Source organism: Lynx canadensis, chromosome A1, assembly GCF_007474595.2.
Source record: "Lynx canadensis isolate LIC74 chromosome A1, mLynCan4.pri.v2, whole genome shotgun sequence".
NCBI classification, from domain to species: Eukaryota; Metazoa; Chordata; class Mammalia; order Carnivora; family Felidae; genus Lynx; species Lynx canadensis.
Window position 1 is genome coordinate 110831518 of NC_044303.2, and position 24879 is coordinate 110856396.

Here is a 24879-nt window from a genome sequence, read left to right on the forward strand (position 1 = left end):
ACCAACAACTATATAGCCAACTCATCTTCGACAAAGCAGGAAAGAATATCCAATGGAAAAAGACAGTCTCTTCAACAAATGGTGCTAGGAAAACTGGATGGCAACATGAAGAATGAAACTGGACCACTTTCTTATACTATATACAAAAATAAATTCCAAATGGATGAAAGACTTAATCTGAGACAGGAAACCATCAAAATCCTAGAGGAGAACACAGGCATCAACCTCTTTGGCCTCTGCAGGAGCAACTTCTTACTACATACATTGCTGGAGGCAAGAGAAACAAAAGCAAAAATCAACTACTGGGACTTCATCAAGATAAAAACCTTCTGCACAGTGAAGGAAATAATCAACAAAATTAAAACACAGCTTATGGTTTGGGAGAAGATATTTGCAGATGACATATCTGATAAAGGGTTAGTACCCAAAATTTACAAAGAATTCATCAAACACCAAAAAAAAAATCATCCAGTAAAGAAATGGGCAGAAGACATGAATAGACATCTTTCCAAAGAAGACATCCAGATGGCTAACAGACATATGAAAAGATGCCCAACATCACTCATCATCAAGGAAATACAAATCAAAACCACAATGGAGGGGTGCCTGGATGGCTTGGTCAGTTAAGCGTCTGACTTCGGCTCAGGTCATGATCTCATGGTCCGTGAGTTTGAGCCCTGCGTCAGGCTCTGTGCTGACAGCTCAGAGCCTGGAGCCTGTTTCAGATTCTGTGTCTCCCTCTCTCTCTGCCCCTCCCCTGTTCATGCTCTGCTTCTCTCTGTCTCAAAAATAAATAAACGTCAAAAAAAAAAAAAAACCCACAATGGGATATCACCTCATACCTGTCAGAATGGCTACAATTAACAATACAGGAAAAAACAGATGTTGGCGAAGATGCAGAGAAAGGGGAATTCTCTTGCACTTTTGGTGGCAATACAAACGAGTGCAGCCACTCTGCAAAACAGTATGGAGGTTTCTCAAAAAGTTAAAAATAGAGAGCACCTGGATGGCTCAGTCGGTTAAGCATCTGACTTCAGCTCAGGTCATGATCTCACAGCTGGTGAGTTCGAGTCCTGCATTGGGTGAGCTTGAGCCCTGCTTTGGATGAGCATAAGCCCCAGTTCAGGTGAACACAAGCCCTACTTTAGGTGAGCCCCACTTCTCTCTCTCTTTCTCTCTCTCTCTCCCCCCACCACTCCCCTCCTCCCACCCCTCTCCCCCTCATGGGATTCCCTCTCTTTCTGCCCCTGGCTCATTTGTGCCCTCTCTCTCAAAAAAAAAAAAAAAAGTTAAAAATAGAACTACCCTACTACCCAGTAATTGTACTACTTGGTACTTACATACAAAAACACAGACTCCAAGGGGTACATGCACCCCGATGTTTATAGCAGCACTATCAATAATAGCCAAACTATGGAAAGAGCCTAAATGTCCATCAACTGATGAATGGATAAAGAAGATATGGTATATATCCACACTGGAATATTACTCTTCCATTAAAAAGAATGAAACCTTGCCATCTGCAAAGACATGGATGGAGCTAGAGTACATTATGCTAAGTGAAATAAGTCAGTCAGAGAAAGACAAATACCATATGATTTCACTCATATGTGGAATTTAACAAACAAAACAGATGAACATAGCAGAAGGAAAAAAGAGACAGGGAAGTAAACCATAAGAGACTCTTAACTATAGAGAACAAACTGAGGGGTGATGGAGGGTGGTTGGGGGTGGGCTAAAAGGGTGATGAGTATTAAGGAGGACACTTATTATGATGAGCAGTGGGTATTATATGTAAGTGATGAATCACAAAATTCTACTCCTGAAGCCAAGATTACACTATATGTTAACTAACTAGAATTTAAATAAAAATTTAAAGCAACTGTATTTACTTACTTAGTTACTTACTTACGACTATTAAAATGTAGTTTTTAAGCTCAATAGACTTGGGGCAAACAGGTATTTTGAATAATCAACACCTCTGAGACCATACGCCAAGTTTAAATGGCAAAATTGGCTCATTTATTGTGGGCACAGAGATGACCTTGTAACCACTGGACGCAGTATGCGTGTATGTGGAATGCGCCATACTCAGATGGTTGAGTATGTTTACTAAACTGTAAAGATCTGAAATTCCTTATTACTTTGCCATGACAAAATTACTTTTTATTCTTTTATTCATAAAAGTTGCTTCTATCATACATTAATAGACAGGTATCAATTGAATGGATATTCTATCACTCCATAGCTTTACTATAAATAAAACAAGCATCTCTATTTATAAAACGCGCTATTTGACTCATTTGAGGTTTTTGTATATTTTTTTCTTTTTCCCTAATTGTGACAGCAGAGTCTTTTTTTTTTAAATACTCTTTCTAAATAACCACAAACAAAAAGCAACACGTTTACCTGAGTCAAACCCATGGCTTTGTATTTATTAGGAATAAACTAGCTGAACTAAATATATTAAGACACCCACAATATGTATACAATATAAATACAATTAGATAGATAGATATGATTGTCAATATGTCTGCTAAATCTCTTTTATTCTGTTAAGATCATCCTTATCAGAAAAATAAAATAAATGACTAAATTCAAAAATTCATTCCTCTGATACACATTCTACCCCTAAATCCAGGAGGGGGGTGGGAACTAACATTTTTTATTCAATGTTTTTATTTTTTTTTTATTTTTTTTTCAACGTTTATTTATTTTTGGGACAGAGAGAGACAGAGCATGAACGGGGGAGGGGCAGAGAGAGAGGGAGACACAGAATCAGAAACAGGCTCCGGGCTCCGAGCCATCAGCCCAGAGCCCGACGCGGGGCTCGAACTCCCGGACCGCGAGATCGTGACCTGGCTGAAGTCGGACGCTTAACCAACTGCGCCACCCAGGCGCCCCTATTCAATGTTTTTAAAAGTTTCAAATTTAACTCTGGACAAATCATTTTAAAATAAAACTATGTAACACCAAAATAAATAAATAAACAAACCAACAAAACAAATGTTCACAAAGATGTGGAGTTGGGACCCTCATACACTGGCTGTGGAAAAATGGGGCAGCTGTTATGGTAGTTTGGCAGTTCTTCAAAATGCTAAATATAACATTACCATATGACACAGCAATTTCACTCCTAGGTATATACCGAAAAGAACTGAAAACAAGGACCCAAATAGATATTTGTACGCCAATGTTAATTGCAGCAATATTCAAAAGAGCTATAAGGTGATATCAAGCTAAGTGTCCGCCAACAAATGAATGGGTACACAAAACGTGGTATATACATACAGTGGAATATTACTCATCTATAAATAAGAATGAAGTTCTGAGACATGCTACAACATGAAAACATTATGCTAAGTGAAATAAGCTAGACACGAAAGAATAAATATTGTATGGTTCCGTTTGTCTGAAATATCTAAGTAGGCAAACTCATTGAGACATAAAGTAGATTAGAGATAATCAGGGGTAGTGGGGAGCAGTTATCGCTTAATGATGGCAGAGTTTCTGTTGGGATGATGAAAAAGTTTGGGAAACAATTAGTGGTGATGGTTGCACAACAGTGTGAATGTAATTAATGCCACTGAATTGTATCCTTAATGGCTAAAATGATAAATTTTCTATTTTGCCATAGTTAAAAAGTTTGTCAAAAAAATGAGAGCAAAAAGTAAATAATCCAATTATAATATAGGCAAAAGACTGTACAGAATGTAGGCATTTCACCTAAAAGGATATACAGATGACAAGTACATGAAAAGGTGTTCAACATTATTATCTATTAAGTAAATACTAATTAAAACCATAATAAGATATTACTACAGGGGCGCCTGGGAGGCTCGGTCAGTTGAGCATCTGACTCTTGATTTAGACTCAGGTCATGATTCCACGGTTGTGAAATTGAGCCCTGTGTTGGGCTCCATGCTGTGCTTGGCTCACACTTGTGCTTTCTCTCAAAACAGTAAATAAATAAATAAATAAATAAATAAATAAATGTATGTATGTATGTATGTTATCGAGGGAAATTGAGTAAAGGATACACAGAATATGAGCTTGGCTCACATTCATGCTCACTCTCTCTCCCTCTCTCAAAAAAACAATGTTATCAAGGGAAATTAGGTAAAGGAAACACAGGATCTCTATATTACTTCTTACATGCATATTAATCTACAATTATCTCAAAACTTAAAGTTTAGCATTATATATATTTACATTGTATATTTAATATATTAATTATTGAGTATCAGTAAGTTATTAAAATACATCATTCATATATTTAATATCTGTAGAATATATATTAAATCCAGACACAGATATATGGGTATATATCTAGAAACAATACAAATGTCCATCAGTAAGAGAATGAATGAACAAATTGTGACCTAGTCATTCAACAAATACTACTCAGCAATAAAAAGCAATGGACTGCTGATAATGCCACAATAGGGGTGGATCTCAAGATACAAAAAAAGCATTATGTTGCCCCAAAGAAGTCAGACACAAGACAATGCATACTTCTTTTCCACCTATATGAAATTCTAGAACAAGCAGAACCATTCTGTGGCGATCAAAATCAGAATGTGGTTAGCTCTATTAAATGGGTAAAGCAGGGTATGGAAAGAGGCACTAGAGCACTTTCTGGGGTGATGGAAATACCGTATATGTTATTTGGGGTGGCAGTTACTCATATATACACAATCGCCAAATGATTAAACTGAACATTTAAAATCTGTGAATTTATGTATGTAAAGTATACAAATAAAACAGCTATAATTTCCTCAAAAAACTTTAAGAACTTCTGTTCATCAAAAGACACCCTTAAGAGACTGCCAAGGCAAGCCAGACATAGAGTAAGAAAATGGATTTGAATAACCAACTAAGGGCTCATATCCAGAATAGAGAATTCCCACAAAACAGGAAAAAAGACAGATACTCCAATAGAAAAATAAGTAAGAGGGGTGCCTGGGTAGCTCAGTCACTTAGGCGCCCGACTCTTGATTTTGGCTCAGGTCTTGATCTCATGGTTCTTGAGATGAAGCCCCGTGTCAGGCTCTGCGCTGACAGTACAGAGCCTGCTTGCGCTTCTCTTTCTCTCTCTCTCTTTCTCTCTGTCCCACTGCCCCCTCTCGAGCTCTCTCTCCCTCTCTCCCTCCCTCAAAATAAACTTTTTTTTTTTTAATGAGAAAGAAGAGACTTGAATAAGCACTTCATAAAACATAACATTCCAGGGGCACCTGAGTGACTCGGTTAAGTGTCCAACTTCGGCTCAGGTCATGATCTCACCGTTTGTGAGTTCGAGCCCCGCGTTGGGCTCTGTGCTGACAGCTTGGAGCCTGGAGCCTGCTCTCAAAAATAAACATTAAAAAAAAAAAAAAAGAACATTCCAATAAACACATGAAAAAATTATTAATAAGACTAATCATTAGAAAAATCCAAAGTCAAACCACAATGCGATACCACTACACATATCCACAGAATAGTTTAAATTAAGGACACTAACAACGCCAAGTGCTAGCAAGGATGTAGAGCAACAGGAAGCCTCACGCACTGCTAGGAGGAGTATAAATTGGTTCAATCACTCGAGAAAATTGTTTGGCATTAGCTGTTCATGTTGAAAGTGTGCATCTAGCAAGTCAACTCCTCGGTATATCCCCATCAGAAATGCACACACTGCTGCAAGCAACAAAAGACACATATATGTACAAGAACATGGCTAACGGTGTCATCTGTAACAGTCTGAAAGTGGAAATAACTCAACCATCCATCGACAGTAGACTAGAAAAATATATTGCAGTATACTTCACAATAGAATACCATGCAGCAATGAAAATGAATGAACTAACATGATCAGTCTCACCATCAGAACACAGAATGAAAGAAATCAGTCCAAAAGAATATATACAATGTATGCTACGGGATTCCAATTATATAAAAATCCAAAACTGCCTAAATTATGGTCTTAAGGCATATGTACTTAGGTGATGAATCCAAAAAGAAAAGCAAGGTAGTGATTGCCACAAAGGTCAAAATAATAGTTCCCTATGGGGACAGGAAAAGGATAGTTATGAGGAAGGGAGCGTGGGAGCTGGCAAAGGTTTATTTCTCTGTCTGGGCGATTAGCTACACAAGCATTTGCTTTGTAATAATTGGTTAAGCTGCACATCTGCCTGATGCATTTTCCTGTGGTATATTCTGTTATATTCATAATAAAAGCAATTTTAAATGAAAGAAAAAGAGAATACACCTAAATGTTTAGGGCCTAAGGGGACAGAAACTCTGGATACTTTTTCTTCTTACTTCTCTGTAGCTGTTTTTCTCTAACAACAGGCAAATTAGTGATAAAGAACAAGGAGTCTGGAGTGTGACTTTATCTAAATTCAAATCCCAGCTCTCCCTTATCAGCTACAGGACTTCAGGCAAGTCACTTAACTCTGTAGGTTTCTGTTTCCTTATCTGTGAAATGGGGGTAATAACAGTAAGTACCTTATTGGGCTGGTGTGCACACACAGAACGAAGAGTGCCTGGCCCACCAGGCTGCTATTACAGTGCTAAGTCTAAAGTGAAGAAACACAAGTGAAATCCAGTTTTTGGTGTGTAATACTTTACTGCAATTTCTTAATTCTTCTCTTCTCTGACAGCGAGCACCATGGGTATAGAGATGGTGTCTGTCTAGACCTACTGCCATCCCCAGGGGGCAGCACAGGGACCCCGTGAGAAGAGCCCAGGTATTTTGCTTTTAACACAATGCTCTGGTAATGGCATTATGTGGACGCCTGACAGCAAACCTTGGCACCCAAGCCCTGCCTCTGTCCTTGCTCCCCCGGGGGAGGATCAAGCCCCCTTAGCTCAGGCATACTAACTGGCCTAAGAGTAGTTCTCTCCGGGGTCCTGGGCCCCACTGCCTCTAAGCAAAAGTTCTTGGGAACAGCCAGAGCATGGTGAGAAGGACCCTTTGGCCTTGATTCAGGAAAAGGATGAGGATAGGGAACACGGAATGGGGTTGGGAAACTCCAAGGAAGCACCAAATGTCACCTAGCAAACTGAACATGCCTGGATGATTTGGGGTATACCCAGCTCTGATAAGCTGCATGCCTCAAGGAAGCTGGGAAGGCAGTCCCAGGACTGTGGGCAACTCCTGAGCAGCTCCATCAAGCTCTTGTTCCTTGATGGGCCCAAGCCTTGAACTGGCTCTTTTGGGGTTGACATGTTGGAAACTCCTCCCTCTACACAAAGTCCTTTCTCAAACATAAATCCATTTTCTCTTCCTGACAAACCTGTGAGCTACTCAACTGTCTATTTTACAAGGTAGGAGGTTGATACAAACACAAAGAGCTCAGACCAAGGTCATCTAGACTTGACCTCATCCTACACTCCTCTTTCCCTTCTTCCATTTCTCCCTAGGTCCTCCTAGAAAGGCAGGTAGGTGCAACATGGGCCAGGACATCTTAGCCCCAGCAAAGCCTAGGGCATTCAACTTAGCCCTCAAGACCCCACACCGTTTCTCACATCCAAATGTATCAAGAAATGTGTTTGGCGTCTCCCTCGAGGCTACAAAATAGGGAGGACACAGCAGAGAGGTCAGGCCCAGACTGTTAATTCAACCCAGACCAGTCTGACTCCAGGGCCCACCAGGGATAGACCCTTTAGAAGGGTCCCACATGGGAGTGCTGTCCAACCCATATGCCAAAGGGCGGCCTGGCACAAAAGCACAAAGGACCCTATGAGAAGAATATGCAGGAAGTAAAGGATTCCCAGAACATGCCGTCATCACCCAGCAGAGAAATGAAGCAGCTTGGGGGCTGTGAGAAAAAGAAGCATAGGGTTTTAAAGCAAAGATATTAGGGTGTCAGGTGGAGAAATGCCACCTAAGGAGCAGGAATTTTAAACCTGGAGCTTCATCAATAGTGGCAGAGGGGTCTGGGGCTCTTTAGGAGGGAGCTGGAAGAAAGGTGGACTTGGAGCTTACAGGGTAGAAGTGCTGCCTACTACTCCAGAATCAGGCTCCCTGAGACACATCATCCAGACAGCAGGTCACTACCTCAGGGCTATTGAGATGGGGGGTGGAGGTCAAAAATGACCCCAGGTCCATTTCCAGAATCTATCCCGGCAACTTCCTCACGTCGAAATTAAAAACCCAGGAGACCATGAGCACTGGGTGTTACATAGAAGTGATGAATCCCTGGGTTCCACTCCTGAAACCAATACTACACTCTTGGTTAACTAACTTGAATTTAAATTTTAAAAAAGTAACTATAAACCCACAGGTGAACAGAATCCTGTTCACAGACTGGACTTCACACCTTGGGACAGCCTCCTTTTCCATTCCCTTGGAAGACACCTAGCCCTCAGAATCCTTCCAACCTCTTGTACTTCTGCTGGAAAGGATGGAACTGCTCACTGCTGGGCCCAGAAGGGAGGCAAACTGTTGCACCAGCAGACCAGGTTGAGAGGGCAAAGGGCAAAGTCAGCCAGAGAGAGAGAAAGACCTGGACACTGTGGGCAACTGCACTATCCCAGTAACCTTCTCCCTCCCCTTTGCTTCCATGGGCAGCCTACTCTGATCAGAACCTGGGATTTGCAGGGAGGGCTGAGATCTCACACAATTAATGTGGACTTTAGCTCCAAGTAGAAATGTGGCCGGTCCAACAAAGTGGACACACTACATCTTGGTTCTCCCCCACTGCATGGAGTTCTGGGTCTCGGATGTCAATATTAGCCCATATGCCAACTACATGCGCCAGAGCTGAGCCTGATTCGACTGGATTTTCTCTTGATCTAATTTCACAAAGACGTCACTGTACAATTTCCAGGGGCCTAGTAGGAGACAGGCAGTGCTGAATATGCAGCCAGAGATGAGTAACAGCCAGTCCTCTGTTTTCAAGCTTCCATTCTGGGGTAAACTATAGAGAGAGCCACCTCTGCACACTTTCTACAAGAGACTGCACTCACCCACGTGACATCACATCTAAAATCAAATCCCCAGGGTGCCTTGGGTGGCTCAGTCGGTTAAGCATCCATCCAGCTCTTGATTTCAGTTCAGGCCACAAGCTCATGGTTTGTGGAACCAGGCCCCATGTCAGGCTCTGCACCGACAGTGTGGAGCCTGCTTGGGATTCTCTCTCCCTCCCTCCCTGTGACCTTCCCCAGCTCATGCTCTCTCTCTCAAAATAAATATTTAAAAAATGATAAAATTTTAAAAAATCAAAATCCCAGTTACGACATGCCTGCCTGCCTGCCTGCACAAATTCAAAATGTCTGGTCTGTTTCCATCTGTCTCACAAATTTCAAAACATTCCTTTTCAGGTAAGACACAGAAACAGAAGCTAAAGGGTAACCTATTATGCTATTATTTCCAACATTCGGTGCAGAGCACCTAGTCTGCCCACACTGGGATGTGGAGAGAAGAGAGCAGACAGCACACGTAAGTAGGCTATTCTGGTGCTTTCAGACTCACATGTGGGTCTTGTTTGCACCATCCAGTTCTATTTGTGCCTCCTTTGCCTCATATAATCCAACAAATTGATTCCAATACAGAAAAGTTCATCACATTATTTCTGAATCAAAAATTGGAAACCATCGAAACAGGAAAAGAGCTAACTAAATTATATAGCTACTAGAGGTTTTTAAAGAATATTAATGATATGAAAAATGTTCATTTGTTAGGTAACGAGCAAGACACAAAACCCTAGAGGAGATCAAATTCACTTAAAAGTTGTAACATACACCTGTATGTCTGAATTATATACATATTTATAGCCCAGCAGCTCAGGTGCCAAGACTTGGACAGCATTTTCTTTTTTTAAGATTTTTTATGTTTTTAAAGTAATCTTCACGTGGGACTCAAATTCACAACCCTAAGATCAAGAGTCGGGTGCTCTACCAGCTGAACCCGCCAGGCATCCTACTGGCAGCATTTTTGATCGATGTATGATTCGACGCTCCAAACATCAAAGACTACTTGACTGCAGCACACTGGGGCTTAGAACGCAGAGACTGTGCTAAGAGGAAGAGCACAAGAACGCTAGATCCACTAAGGGAGGATGAGCCTCCTGATAGGGGAGCCTTCGACAGGGAAACAGGAAGGCCAGGATGCCAGAAAGTACACACTGATTTAGCTGCTTTACTTTTCTTTGCAATCCTACTTTACCACATTTTCAATAATCTTCACTACTCAGCAGAATATTGGGCCTAAAGTAGGATTTAGAAATCTAAGGGGAATTCATAGAGTACTACTACTAAAAGGAACAAAACCAAGCTAGCTTCCTCCCAAACAAAGCACTACCCCTCTGTCACCACCCATATGAAGGGCTCCATCATGCCATCACTAAAATGAAACACACTTATAAAATCATAGATTTATATTTTTGCCATTTATTTTTAAAATCTTATTCAAAATATTAAATAATACAATTTCAGATATGAAAAATTACTGCCATAAAACAGTTCAGGTATATTTCCATTGTGCTGCCCTTCCTTATCAGGACAGTAAATTGTCCACCTGAAAGAAATGGCGGACTGCCCCGCTTCTTCCTTCTTTACACAAAGCTCATGCCCACTGCCTCACCTGGACTTTCTGAGTGGGTGTTTAACATATATTAGGGGTTATGTTTTCTACAAAGTTGCAGTGACACTTGTAAGTCAACCATGGTTCAAATCACATATGTACATATTGATCAATTCTTTATTATAGAAAGACAGGGTAAAACAAATTACAGTAAATAATTTCCAGTTGCTGTGAAAAACAAAACAGAAGAAAATAAAACAAGTACAGGGGGAGAAAAAGTCAGTGCACACATATACCCTCTATGTATACAAACAACTTCATTCAGGTATAATTTTAATTTGAAAGGCCTAGATACAGAATTACTTAAGTGATAATGACCCCTAAAATTTATTCAAACTTACTATAAAGTAATAGACAACATGAAAAAATCTGATAGAATTTTAAACTCTGCTCCTTGCTTGGAAGCTTGGAGGAACCCGTGCTACAATCAATTGCTGACTGAAAGCAACTGTATGTGTATTTAATATTTTGCCACAATTTCTACCTCTAAATTTAATTCAGTAATTTAAGCCAAAATATGGTATCTCTATAACATTTCATCTATATCCACTGCAAACTGCAGAGTCTCTCTATTGCCAGAATTTCTAGAGACATTTATTAATATGTTACCTAAAACTGTGGTCAGATTGAACATTATCATTATCTTAAGTTATGTTTAAATCATCCAAAAATATCCAAAGCGATTTTCCTGGAAGAAAAAATGTTACTTATATGCCAAGCGCTATTATACGCATCCTTGTACATTAACAGTTTGGGATCACAAAATGTGTGCTTATAAAACAGTATTTGGATGGCAGAAAGAGAATCGGAGCCAGCAGTACCAGATATGTTAGGATTTAGTTACAAGGTTGGGATCTTGTAAAACTAGTATTACTAACACTTCCAGAAGAAGAACAATAAAGAAATCTAAAACAAAACTAATAATAATGCTTAGCTCCACATTCTGGACACCTGTTGAATTTACCTCTAAATGTGTAGATAAAAAATTATATACTCCTTGTTTGTGACATTTCATTTCGAAAGCACCAAGGCAAAATAAAGAGAGACCCACCTCTCATTTAAGTACCAACTGCCTATGGCAAACATCTGCACAATATTATATAAAAAAGTCAAGCAAATAAAATTACATAATAAGCAAACTCAAATCACAGTGCTTTAAAAAATATAATCATTGGTAATCTTCAGCGAAGGCATTGCCTCATTAACATTCTGGTCTAGACGATGATATTCCACTGTTTTGGAACAAAGACCATCACGCCATTTCCTACTCTGAACCAGAAGGAAAATCTGGAAAAGAACAAAATAAATTAGATGTGGAAAAAACAAAGTGGAGGATATGTAAAAATATGTATAACAAGTGCACTCTCCCTCTCTCCTAGTTTCCTAACTATGGAAAATAAAATAACAACAAAAGGACTGTATTTTTCATCTTGTAAACAAAGTTAAACAGTGCTTCTCAAATTTTATGTACAGAGTGCTTGCTGAAGACTGATTCCTGGGTTCTATCTGCAGAGATGAGTTAGTAGATCACAGTGGAGCCCAGGAGCCCACTTGTTGGCCCAACATTCAACACTGGGTTAGAGTATCACTGGCACTCAAAATAAACATGTAGGGGTGCCTGGGTGGCTCAGTCAGTTAAGCCTCTGACTTTGGCTCAAGTCATGATCTCACAGTTCACGGGTTCAAGCCCCACATCGGGCTCTGTGCTGACAGCTCAGAGCCTGGAGCCTGCTTCGGATTCTGTCTCCCTCACTCTCTGCCCATCTCCCACTTGCTCTCTCTCTCTCAACAATAAACAAATATTTTAAAAATGATAATAATAAAATAAACATGTAATACCTTTATAACAAGGACAAAGTTATTAAAATATCATTAAGTTCAATGCTTAATTAAAAGTATTAAATTAACAATCTTTCTCCACATGTACTCCCACTGAAGTAGCAATGCTAACTTAAGACCTAAGTGGTTTTTTTTTTAAAAAACCACTGGGCTTTGGATTTGTTCATTAAAAAACAATTTGACTTCTTTTTCAGAAGCATACAAGGTAAAGCATTCTAATTTGTAAAAATACACCAGAGATTTATATTGATTAGACATCTTGATATTTTACCATCAATTTAAACTTGACTAAAAAAGAAAAAAATTCTGAATCATCAAAAATATTCATAAGAAATACAACGGAGATAATAAAGGACAAATAGAGGGGACGAAAACCCCAAACTTACCTTCCTTTTGTTGTGATATGTAATGTAAACAACAGCAATACAAAAAGCAAAAATAATAAGATGAAAAAAGAAATGGCTATCTTCCTCTTCAATATTTGAGGATGGGGTCTTAAAAGATCTCACTGACTGTTCAATTTCCATGTAGTTCCTGTTTTCTTCCAGAGCTTCACTGGACTCATCGTCCCTGGGGCTGGTGGTCCAGTCATAGTCTGGTTCTCCATAGTCTCCATTGTCCAGAGTGTCTTTGGCGGTAGATGGAGAACTATTGAGCGTAAGAAGATCCTCCTCCTCTATGCTGGGATCTTCATTGTTATCTGCCTCCTCTTGAGACAGGGAAGTAGTAGGTGAGGGATGAGGGGCCACAGATGCCCCTCCACCTTTCTCTGTACTAGTTGTGGGACGGAGAGTGGCGCTGATTTGGGAGACAGAAAGTTTGGTTTGGTTTTCATGTGTTAAAACACTCATATTTGGAGCAGAGACATCTGGCTGGAGTATAGTTTGGCTCAGCAAATCAGTCTGTGGTACAGCTAAAATGGTGAATAAAAAACATTAAACTGAAATCTCCAACTTTATCTCCATCAAGCTAGAAGCATATTTGCCTAAATTTTTTGCTAAGCATTTTTTTGCCAAATCCCTCTTTCTCTTGAGAATTTGTTAATAAGTCTCAACAGCCAGCCATCAGTCACATTTCTTCTTAGTCAATCATTCATCAGATAATAACTCCTTAGCCAGAAAGTAACAACTACATTACACAGCCTGTCACAGAAAGAAAAAGAATAGAGAGGGATGACTTTAGGTCACAATGGTGAAATACACACAAAGTTGTTATGCATCCCATTTTCATTTCACAAAGAGGTTGGACTTCAGTAATCCTTGCCTAGACTGCACCTCATCCCCAGAACAGAAAGATCGGTGGCTGATCCTAGCTCAAGTAGGTCACAAACCAGATGTGGAATGTGAGCCTAAATATTTCCAATACAACAAATTTAAGAGAAGCTATAAGCAAGCTGTAGGTAGCATTTCTAAATGATACTAGAACCAGAACACTTCCTCTCCCAATTTTTTTTTTTTTAAGTATTCTTAGGAAGGACTAAGGGAAAACTCCTAAAAGGGAAGAAATGGAAATTGGAAACTTGAAAACTAAGTGTGAACTAGACTTTTCACGATTGGGGAAGGCAATCCAGGTATGGGAATAACACCAAATACATACAAGCTCTTATTTCCCTGTACTCCTACCCACTCAGTGTGGTTTACTTAAGTAGTTTAAATTATTTAGAGAAGTAACTCTACACAGCAAAAGTTTAGAAGAATCCCTGCTGAAATTTAACAGTGTCTCTAATTTATAAGCTAATGTAATATCTGTTGAAGAACTTCAAGAATATCCATTATACTTGTAAAAAAGAAAAAAATGGGGGGGGGGGGGGGTGGCGCCTGGGTGGCTCAGTCGGTTAAGTGTACAACTTCAGCTCAGGTCACCGTCTGGTGGTTTGTGAATTCGAGCCCTGCATCAGGCTCTGTACTGACAGCTCAGAGCCTGGAGCCTGTTTCAGATTGTGTGTCTCCTCCTGTCTCTGCCCCTCCCATGCTCATACTCTGTCTCTATCTCTCAGTAATAAAATAAATGTTAAAAAAATTAAAAAAAAAAAATGGTCACGTGAGATCTAAAAATACACAGATACTATTTTAACATCTATCAAATTATAGTAAAATATTTTATAGGGGTAAAATTAAACCAAATAATTCCTGGGCTTTCACAAACATGTGCATGCACATAAATTAAGAATCTAACAGACCACTCTGTTCGAACATGTAATACCTGAATACATGAATACACTCTGGTTTGTGTATCATAGATGACACCTATTTTGTATAGAAAAAATAAATAGCTAGTGTCAACTGGACTGAATGGAATCTCTTAGAAAAAATAATTTAATAAATTGGTAAAAAAAATTAGTAAATTAGTAACACTCTCTTAAATATTTTCAACAATTGATTCCTTGAAACTTTCCATTAGAAGAAAGAAACAGGGCCTATAAGTGAGTACATTATTCAGAAAATTATTAACAGGAATTTGTTAAAATAATTTTTACATTTGTCACTTCAAATGTTATGATTCAGACATTTACAAATTATTATTTCTCTGGTATATTTAACTTTCCTGCCAAAGTTGGTGAAAATATGATTTAAAATATAATTTTTTTAAGTTGGGAGCGAACTAACTAACCTTGACTTTTTTTAAAAAATCATTTTTCTATACATCACTTTTAAAAAAATTTTTTTTAATGTTTATTTATTTTTGAGACAGAGAGAGACAGAGCATGAATGGGGAAGGGTCAGAGAGAGGGAGACACAGAATCCAAAATGGGCTCCAGGCTCTGAGCTGTCAGCACAGAGCCCGACGCGGGGCTCAAACTCGAACTCACAGACCGCAAGATCATGACCCGAGCCGAAGTCAGCCGCTTAACCGACTGAGCCACCCAGGCGCCCCTTTTTAGAATAATCATGTATAGTGCTCGCTTCGGCAGCACATATACTAATATAGAATTATCATGTATATCTAAAGGACACAACCTGATAAGGGTGGCAGTGATTATAATTCTCCCCACCTCCTACCCATCTCCACGTCTAGAAACCCATCCACTGTGCACTCTAGAATTCAGTCAAGTATCAGCAAATCCCCTCCTTTATCCTTCACTTTGTTGTGATAACTGAAACCTGGCTCTCCCTTAAAGATACACTTTCCGGGGCGTCTGGGTGGCTCAGTCGGTTAAGCGTCCGACTTCAGCCAGGTCACGATCTCGCGGTCCGTGAGTTCGAGCCCCACGTCGGGCTCTGTGCTGACAGCTCAGAGCCTGGAGCCTGTTTCCGATTCTGTGTCTCCCCCTCTCTCTGCCCCTCCCCCGTTCATGCTCTGTCTCTCTCTGTCTCAAAAATAAATAAAACGTTAAAATTTAAAAAAAAAAATAAAAAAATAAAAAAAAAAATAAAGATACACTTTCCCTGAAGCCCTTTTAATTAATAGCTGTTTTTTCACCCACATCCTTGTACCACTGAGTTTGGAAAAGGGGGGAAACTGTTCTGGGGTGGGGCATGGGGTGTGTGGGGGCGGGGGAACCTTCCAGACTATTCTCCCTTTCCCCTCCCTAAATGCACCAGCCTTGATTCTCCTATCATCAGCTATCACCCACTAACCTTTGTCCACCAACTCCCGGTCACAGTTCCTATTCTTCTGGCTCTAGAGTTCATGCTACCCAGGTGCTCCTGTCTTGATTTCAAATCCTTGCCCCCACTTCTGATGACCAGCCCTCCCCCTTACCTTAACCTGTCACACCATGGTCACTATCATCACAACTCTTCCATAATCTCAATTTCATGCATCCTCCTACTTGCTGACATAACCACCTATCCTTCTAATTCATTCCCTGGTATCCTGAATCTATCAGGACCTACAGTTCTGATTCTACCATCTTTTCAGTCCCTCATGGCCACCATCCCACCCTTGCCCAATATTTTTGCCCTCCCTCTTTACCCAGATTCAATTTTATAGTCAGCATTATGCATCCCTTACATACACCTCCAATCCCCATCCCCTTGCTCACTTTGTTCCACTCACTTGGCAAGGCTACATCCCAAGTAAAATCAAAGTCTGTGACCACTCCCTGTTGCACCAACTGGCTGAACTTGGCTGGAAATAAATACAAAACCATGTCACCATTTTTATTTCATTTTAAATTCAATGCCAAAAATTCAAGTGTATGTGTAATGCTACTGGCAATTATACTGTATTTTTCTAGTCCATTCACCCTCTTGCTCCCTTAGGAGACCATTCACAAGTTCCTCTGTTCTCCCAACACCTTCTCTGTTGTCCTCGTTTTCACTGGCATCACTTCCTAACTTCTCAGAGAAAAAGGAAGCCATGAGAAGAGAACTTCCATGAATTACCAGAACTCTAGACTCATAAATCCACTGCTACTTGACATCTCCTCTTGATGTCTGACATTCAAATTAACATACTCAAAATGAATTCTTACTTTGGCTTCTAGGAAGATGGAGTAGAAAACTTTTCCCTATTTCTCCAGTGAAAAAACTAACTCTGGATATTATATGTAAAATAGCTTAAGAAGACTGAAAGGTGGAGAGAACACAGCAGAATGGTTAGAGACCTCAAGATTTGAGAAACAACCCAGTAGTGACTTTCCTGGATTTTCTTTTTGCCTCATATATTCTAGACTTGTACCTGAAGAAGACAGCAACCTGGAAACGGCAAGGAGTATGGACAAAAACATGCCATCCCCTCCCCCCAAAAAAGCTCTCTCTCTAAAAGATCAGGAGAGACGCAGCCTCGTAAGAAAGAAAACTTCTAGACAATGACTGCTCTACTCGAGGCAAACACCCACAAAAAAACAAAAAACAAAAAACAAAAAAACTGTGGCCCTGCTCACATCCACACCAACAAAGGCCAAGTAGAAAGCCTAGATTTCCACCCTCAGCAGGCTGTAATAAGGTGCCTCTTGCCCTCCACAATAATGTTGTCAGAAGAGGCCTAATGGAGAGTCAAGACTTTAACTATCACCCAATAGTAATGAGGCCACTCCCACCACTATGTAAGTACAGGCCATCAGTGGAGACAGAACTCCCATTCTTATCTAGAAGTAACAAGAAGACTACCACTCTTTGGGTGACAACAGCGATCAAATGGAGACTCCAGATTCCTACCTCTACCTGACAATAATGTGCAGTAATTCCCTCCTCCCCTGCCAGAGTTATGTCATAAAAAGCTAACCAAAAGAGAAAGTTTAAGTAAGACCAGAGTCTTCAAATACAAACTACTACAACTCACTCAGTATGAAATACATCATTTGAATACCCCTATTATCATTAAGGAAACTGAATCCTTAATTTTAAAATTCCCAAAAAATTAATCTCCAGGCTCAGATGGTTTCATTGTGAATCCTACCAAATGTTTAAAGAAGAATTCTCACCAATTCTACAGAATCTCCTCCAGAGAATAGGAGGGAACATTGTTCAATTCATTTTATGAAGCTAGTATTATTATCCTGATACCAAAACCAAAAACCCTACAGAAAAAGAAAACTACAGACTGGTATTTTTCATGAAAATAGCTGCAAAAGTCCTTAGGAAAATATTAGCAAATAGAAACCAGTAATACATAAAAAGAATGATATTCCATGAACAGTGAGGGTTATTCCAGCAATGCAAAACTGATTCAATATTCAAAAATCAATCAATGCAGTCCACCATATTAAGCTAAATGAACCTTCATGTAAGTCTCATATCTTCTACAAAACTTAACTAAAAATGGAACATGGGGGAACCTGGTGGCTCAGTCAATGAAGCATGTGACTCTTGAAGTCGGGGTCATATGTTCAAGCCCCACAGTGGGTGTACAGATTACTTAAAAAATAATAATAGTAATAATTACTAAATAAATAAAAATAAAAGTAGATCACAAATTTAAATGTAAAATGCAAAACTATAAAACTTATAGAAAAAGACAAAGGAAAATATCTATGGAATCCAGGACTAAGCACAAATTTGTAGACCTGACACCAAAAACACAATACATAAAAGAAAAAAAACCCATAAATTGGATTCTATCAAAATGAAAAACTTTTGCTCCATGGAAAGACTTTCATGGGAGGATGAAAAGATAAGCTACACATGGGAGAAATATTTGTAAGGCCCAACCCAACAAAGGAAGAGTATCCAGAACACATAAAGAAATCTGAAAACTCGAGGTGCCTGGGTGGCTCAGTTGGTTAAGTGTCCAACTTCAGCTCAGGTCATAATCTCCCAGTTCATGAGTTCCAGCCCCGTCTCGGGCTCTGTGCTGACAGCTCAGAGCCTGGAGCTTGTTTCGGATTCTGTGTCTCCCTCTCTCTCTGCCCCTCCCTTGCTCCCACTCTGTCTCTCTCATTCTCTCTCTCTCAAAAATAAACATTAAAAAATTAAAAAAAAAAGAAATCTGAGAGCTCAAAAATGAAAAAGGAAACAATCCAATTAGAAAACAGGCAACAGAGACAAAGGCACATTTCAATGAAGAGAATATACAGATGGCAAATAAGCACATGAAAAGGTATTAGCCACTAAGGAAACACAAATTAAAACCACAATAAAGATATCACTACACAACTATCAGAATGACAGTAAAATAAAAAGTAATGACAACACCAAATATTGGCAAAGATGCAGGGAAGCTAGATCATTTCTATGTTGCTGGTGGTAACACAAAACAGGACAACTATGCCAGAAAACACGTTGGCAGTTTCTTTTTTTTTTAATGTTTTATTTATTTTTGAGACAGAGACAGAGCATGAGCAGGGGAGGGGCAGAGAGAGAGGGAAACACAAAATCCAAAGCAGGCTCCAGGCTCTGAGCTGTCAGCACAGAGCCCGACGCGGGGCTCGAACTCATGGACTGTGAGATCATGACCTGAGCCGAAGTCGGACACTCAACTGACTGAGCCACCCAGGTGTCCCAGTTTGACATTTTCTTAAAAAACTAAGTATCGGGGCGCCTGGGTGGCGCAGTCGGTTAAGCGTCCGACTTCAGCCAGGTCACGATCTCGCGGTCCGTGAGTTCGAGCCCAGCGTCGGGCTCTGGGCTGATGGCTCAGAGCCTGGAGCCTGTTTCCGATTCTGTGTCTCCCTCTCTCTCTGCCCCTCCCCCGTTCATGCTCTGTCTCTCTCTGTCCCAAAAATAAATAAACGTTGAAAAAAAAAAAAATTTAAAAAAAAAAAAAAAAAAAAAAACTAAGTATCTAACTACCACATGACCCAGCAATTGCACGCCTGAACATTTATCCCAAAGAAATGAAATCTTAGGATCACACAAAAAATCTGTACATCAATGTTTACTTCATATTAATCATAACACTCAAAAACTGGAAACAACCTAGACATCCTTCAAAGGATGAATGGTTAAACAAAGTGTAGTGTGGCTACATGATAATGGAATATTACTCAGCAATTAAAAAAAAAAAAAAAAAACTATTGACACATGAAACAACTTGATGAATCTCCAGAGAATTATGCTAGGTAAAAAAAGCCAAGTCCAAAAAGTTATATACCATATGATTTCATTTATATCACATTCTCAAAATGACAAAATTAAAGAAATAAATAACAGATTAGTGGTTGCCAGAATTTCAGGAGGGAGTAGGGAAAGGAAGGACATGGGAGTGACTATAAAAGGGCAACATGAGAGGTTGATGGAAATGCTCTTTATCTTGACTAGCAATGTCAGTGTCCTGACTATGATAATGTACTACAGTTTCTTAAGATGTAACCACTAGGGAAAATGAGTAAAGGGTATACAGGATCTGTATTATTTCTTACAATTGCAAGTAAATCTACAATTATTTCAAAATAAAGAGTTTTAAGAAATGAATTTTACTTCCCACACAAAAAGAAAAAAAAAAAAAACTTGCTCTACCTCCAGTCCATATTTCAGTTAGTGGCAATTCCTTTTTTCTAGTTACTGAAGAAAAAACCCTGTAATCATTATGTTCTTAATATCCCACAACAAATCTGTTACCCTACCTTCAAAGTGTATTAAAATTTAAAGACTTTTCACCTTGTAACTGGTACTGCCTAGTCCAAGCCACTATCATCTTACCTGGTGTATTACGGTAGCCTTCTAACTAATCTGCCTGCTTCTACCCTAACTCCTACTGTCCACTCTCAACACAACAGCTCGAGTCATCATCACATTTGAGAATGTGATATAAGTTCAATGTGATTAAGTTTGATGTTGCTCTTCTGCTTAAAACCCTCTGAGAGCTCTCCATCTCTCAAAAGTGAAATTCCAAGTCTTTGTAATAGCCTACAAGATCCTACAGGATCTGGAGCCTCAATCTTATCTCTTACTTATCTCCCAAACTCCTCTATCCCTGTTGCCTACTTAACAGATAGCAATCAATGTTTATAGAATATGCTTTTGACCCAATTCTCACCACAAACCCTACACCACTTCTCAAGTAGGATCTTTGCACCTATCACACCCTCTGAAAAGCCTTTCCCATAGTTTCAGCCAGGAAAAACCCACTCATTCTTCTAAGGGTATCGTCAATGTTAACCCATTTGTTGTTGTAACTCCAAAACCTAGCACCAAGTAGGAGCAGAATTAGTAAGTATTGTTCAAAGAGTAAAAACTTGGAAGTAATACACAGAAAACAAATGAAAAATCCATCTGAAACATTTGATGCAAATTAGATCAACCTCCTAGACCTCCACTCCTTCAAATCAGAGAATATGATCTAGTCAGAAATGAAGGGTATGCAGAACAAAGTGAGAACTCTGACTTTATGGATTTAATTGTTGAGCTTCTACAATCATATACAGTACTTTAGACTTCTAAATGTTCCATTTCTGTCCTTTCCTGTTTGATATTACCTCCCTCATTAAAACATTTTAAAAATAACTTTCTACATTTAATTCTCTTCTATGGGTCCCTTTAAAAAACTGTCTTAATGGCCTGGCAAGACTTAATCAGAAGGTGATCATCCAGTGATCCAAAATAATGCTTATATTAATTTTTTTAGATTTTGTCAAAATAAAAATGTAGAACCTTAAAATCCTTTCAGATTGCCAGGAATATACCTGAGAACTGAAATTTTAAGAAACCTAATATGGAACAAGTTTAAATACATCTAATGGAGTAACTTCCTAACTTTCTATGCTTATTTGAAGTTTGGGACTCAACATCTCCTATCTAGACTATAAGTTTCATATTACAAGAGTAATTAACTTTGAAATCACACTACTCCAAGGCATGCTTACAAAAAACATTTACACTACCCAAACCTTTACAAATGCTATGCTGTACTTAAATGTAGCTGCTTCCCCCTTAGAAGCATATATATTAGTTTACATTTAAATTATTTTCAGTAGGGAATAATATGAATTTGAAATTGACATAAAGACTTAATAAAAAAAGAAAAAGATTACCTAAAATGTCCCAGTATGGTTGGAGCAATATTTATGAGGGTCTAATAAGTAAAAACAAAGACAAGAAGACACCTTAATACTCCAAACTACCCCCTCACTTGCCCCTCTCCACAAGATTTCCAACCATCTCTTAAAGGGAAAAGTTCTTCCTGCAACTACAGTTACCAGCTACATATCCCTCAGGCTGTATGTCTTTAGCATTTCAGTAAGAAATATAAATGTTTAAATGTTAGTTGTTTTCTTAAATGATTAAATAACCAAAACAATTATGCTATATAAGTACTTTAGGAACAGGAATATCTGCATCGATCAGAGAAATCCTAGTTATATTTTAGTCATTATTAAAGAGCTTTGGAAAAATGGACCTCAGTTCTTCCCCACAGACTTACAAATGCTTCTGGGACAGGGGATGCCCCACCCTCAGTGCTGCTGAGGAAACCTAAGGAAGTAACCAGAGCACTATAGCAGAGAACGTGTAGCTAGACAGCCCCTGTTGGCAAATAAGAAAATTGCTATCCCATTCACCATGTTTTTCATCTGAAAACTCAAAAAAGATTTACGGAAAAAAGCAGGACCGTGTCTTGGCCTGAAAGAAAAAAGAGATTACTAAATAAAATATTGCTTAATCATTACAAATTCTTATTAATAGATTTGTTCCCCTGAAGTCTCAAGCCCTAGTTTACAGATTTATTTCCTGATAAAGGCTTCAATATCTTCATTCACAATGTAACATTTCTAAGAAAAGAAATATTTAATCATGCAGCATTATTTACAAAAGCCAAGATATGGGGACTCCTGGATGGGTCAGTCGGATGAGCATCCAACCCTTGATTTCAAGTCAGGTCATGATCCCAGGGTCATGGGCTAGAGTCCCACATTGAGCTCTACACTGAGCATGAAGCCAGCTTAAGATTCTCTCTCTCCCTCTTCCCCTCTGCCCCACTCATGCTCTCTCTCTCTCTCTCTAAAAATAATCATAGCCAAGATATGGAAACAACCTAAATGCCCATGGATAGATGAACACATAAAGAATATGTGGTGTGTATATATATATACAAGAGAATATTACTCAGCCACACACACCCAAAATGAAATTTTGTGACAACGTGGATGGACCTTGAAGGCATTATGCTAAGTGAAATAAGTCAGAGAAAGACAAATATCATATGATTTCACTTATATGTGGAGTCCAGAAAAAATCAAAACAAAACAAACAAGCAAACAAACAAGCCATACTCATAGATATAAAGAAGAGACGGGTGGTTGCCAGAGGGGAGTAGATAAGAGGTTGGCGAAATGGATGAAGAGCATCAAAAGGTACAAACTTCCAGTTACAAAATAAGTAAGTCATGACGATGTAATATAAAGCTTGGTGACTACAGTCAATACTACAGTAATGCATATTTGGAAGTGGCTAAAAGAGTAAATCTTAACAGCTCTCATTACAAGAAAAAAAAATCTGTAACTCTGTATGGTGAATGGTAGAGCTGCGGTGATGATCAGTTCCCAGTGTATACAAATACTGAACCATTATGCTGTACACCTAGGACTAACATAACGTAATATGCCAATCATACCTCAATAAATAAAAACTTTCAAATAAAAAAATTTTAATTTTAAATCTTTTTTTTATTTTAAATAGAAGTTTTTAAATGTTTTAAATGAAATAATCAAATCCTACGACTCTATTAAAAACGAAGCAGTCTTGCCCAGCTAACCCAGGACACAGGGAACCATGTTTACAAAGAATCTCCCTTGTTGCATTCTCCCTCTCGTCCTCGTAAACCCCTCAGGAGCCCAAAGCCCCAGTATTCTGGCTCTTTACCAAGCACCAGAACCTCCCAGATCTGAGAGATGAAGCACTACCTTAAGATAGCGTTTTCCCCTTCACTTTTGCTCTCCGAAATATTCCATCAGCTCAGTTTGGTCCCTGCCCCTGCCCACCTCGATCTCTACCACTTACCCGCCCGTTCTGGAAAACCCCCACACTCCCCTGGCCCTGCCAGACCGCTGGGTACCTCCCCCCACCTAGGGAACGTCTCTAGACACCACACCTCCTAACCATGGCCATCTCCTCAGCATCTGTTCCCTCTGCCTCCTCATAACTCCTCCCTCCAAGCAATTTTGGAGACCCCCCACCACCGCCACTCCCTGTGCAACGCATTCTTCAAGACACTGTAGATAACACCACCACTCCTCCCTCACGCCCATCTCCATACTCTGCTGCCCGGATTCCCACATCTCTCAACCCCGCATCTCGGGCCTCTCAGAAACCCCACCTCCTTAGACTCCATCAGACAGCCTACCCTCCCTCCTTGGCGCCTAGAGACCCTGCCCCATCTGGACATCGCCATCTGCTCAGGACACTCGGAAGCGCCCTTTCCCTGGCCGGGCCTGTCTCTCCGCCCGCGCGGCCCTCCCGCGCCCGCCCTGCCGCCGCGCCCACTTTACCACTGGACAAGGTGGCGGACGCAAGCAGGAGCGCCAGGACAAGCGGCTGCGCCAACTCTCCCGGGACCTGGAGGCCGGGCGAGTACCGCAGTTTCGCTTGCACGGTTCCCCTCATCCTCCTCAAGACAGCAGCGGCCATAACGGACTCCGCCGGGAGCCTGCGTTGTTGCTAGGCTCTACGTCATGACATCAGACACTGCGTAAGGCACCACAGCACGTACGTCCCAACGTGATGACGTCGCAGCCCAGAGGGGCGCTCCGGAAACCGGGTTAAAGAGGAAGGGTAGTGGGAGTTTCAGCGAAGGGTAGGTCTTGCCCCAGCCCCTTTCGGGTCGAGGTTGTAAAGTGAAAGATGTAGAGAGGTTCAGAGTGAGCCTCTCTCTGCCTGCCACGTGATGGGATACTATTACAGCTCATGAAAGTATTTTAAAACATTGAGGGGTTTTTGTTTTGTTTGTTTTTTAGAGATTTATTTTATTTGGGGGGCTCCTGGGGGGCTCAGTCGGTTCAGCCTCCGACTTCCAAGGGAGCCATGATCTCAGAGGTCGTGAGTTCCAGCCCTCCATCTGGCTGTCTGCTGTCAGCACAGAGCCCACTTTGGATCCTCTGTCTACTTTTCTCTCTGCCACTCCCTACCCCCACCCCGTCTCTCACAAAAATAAACTTTTTT

General features: G+C 40.0%; 1 protein-coding gene across 1 annotated transcript; it reads right to left on the reverse strand.

Moving 5' to 3' along the window:
• Nucleotides 1-10351: 10351 nt before the first annotated feature.
• On the reverse strand, nucleotides 10352-24406 carry CA1H5orf15 (chromosome A1 C5orf15 homolog). The gene is made up of 3 exons (XM_030318114.2): nucleotides 24210-24406; nucleotides 12790-13316; nucleotides 10352-11851 (listed from the first exon to the last, which is right to left on the reverse strand). The coding sequence occupies exons 1-3, from the start codon at nucleotides 24346-24348 to the stop codon at nucleotides 11720-11722; spliced, it is 798 nt and encodes a 265-aa protein (XP_030173974.1). The 5' UTR covers nucleotides 24349-24406; the 3' UTR covers nucleotides 10352-11719.
• Between the last annotated feature and the right edge of the window lie 473 nt (nucleotides 24407-24879).

Excerpts from the sequence above, each read along its gene's own strand:
- CA1H5orf15 (XM_030318114.2), bottom strand. The coding sequence starts at position 24,348 with ATGGCCGCTGCTGTCTTGAGGAGGATGAGGGGAACCGTGCAAGCGAAA. Across the intron at positions 13,317-24,209 it reads GTCCGCCACCTTGTCCAGTG|CTGTACCACAGACTGATTTG; the intron begins GTAAAGTGGGCG and ends TCACCATTTTAG. Across the intron at positions 11,852-12,789 it reads CATATCACAACAAAAGGAAG|ATTTTCCTTCTGGTTCAGAG; the intron begins GTAAGTTTGGGG and ends GTTCTTTTCCAG.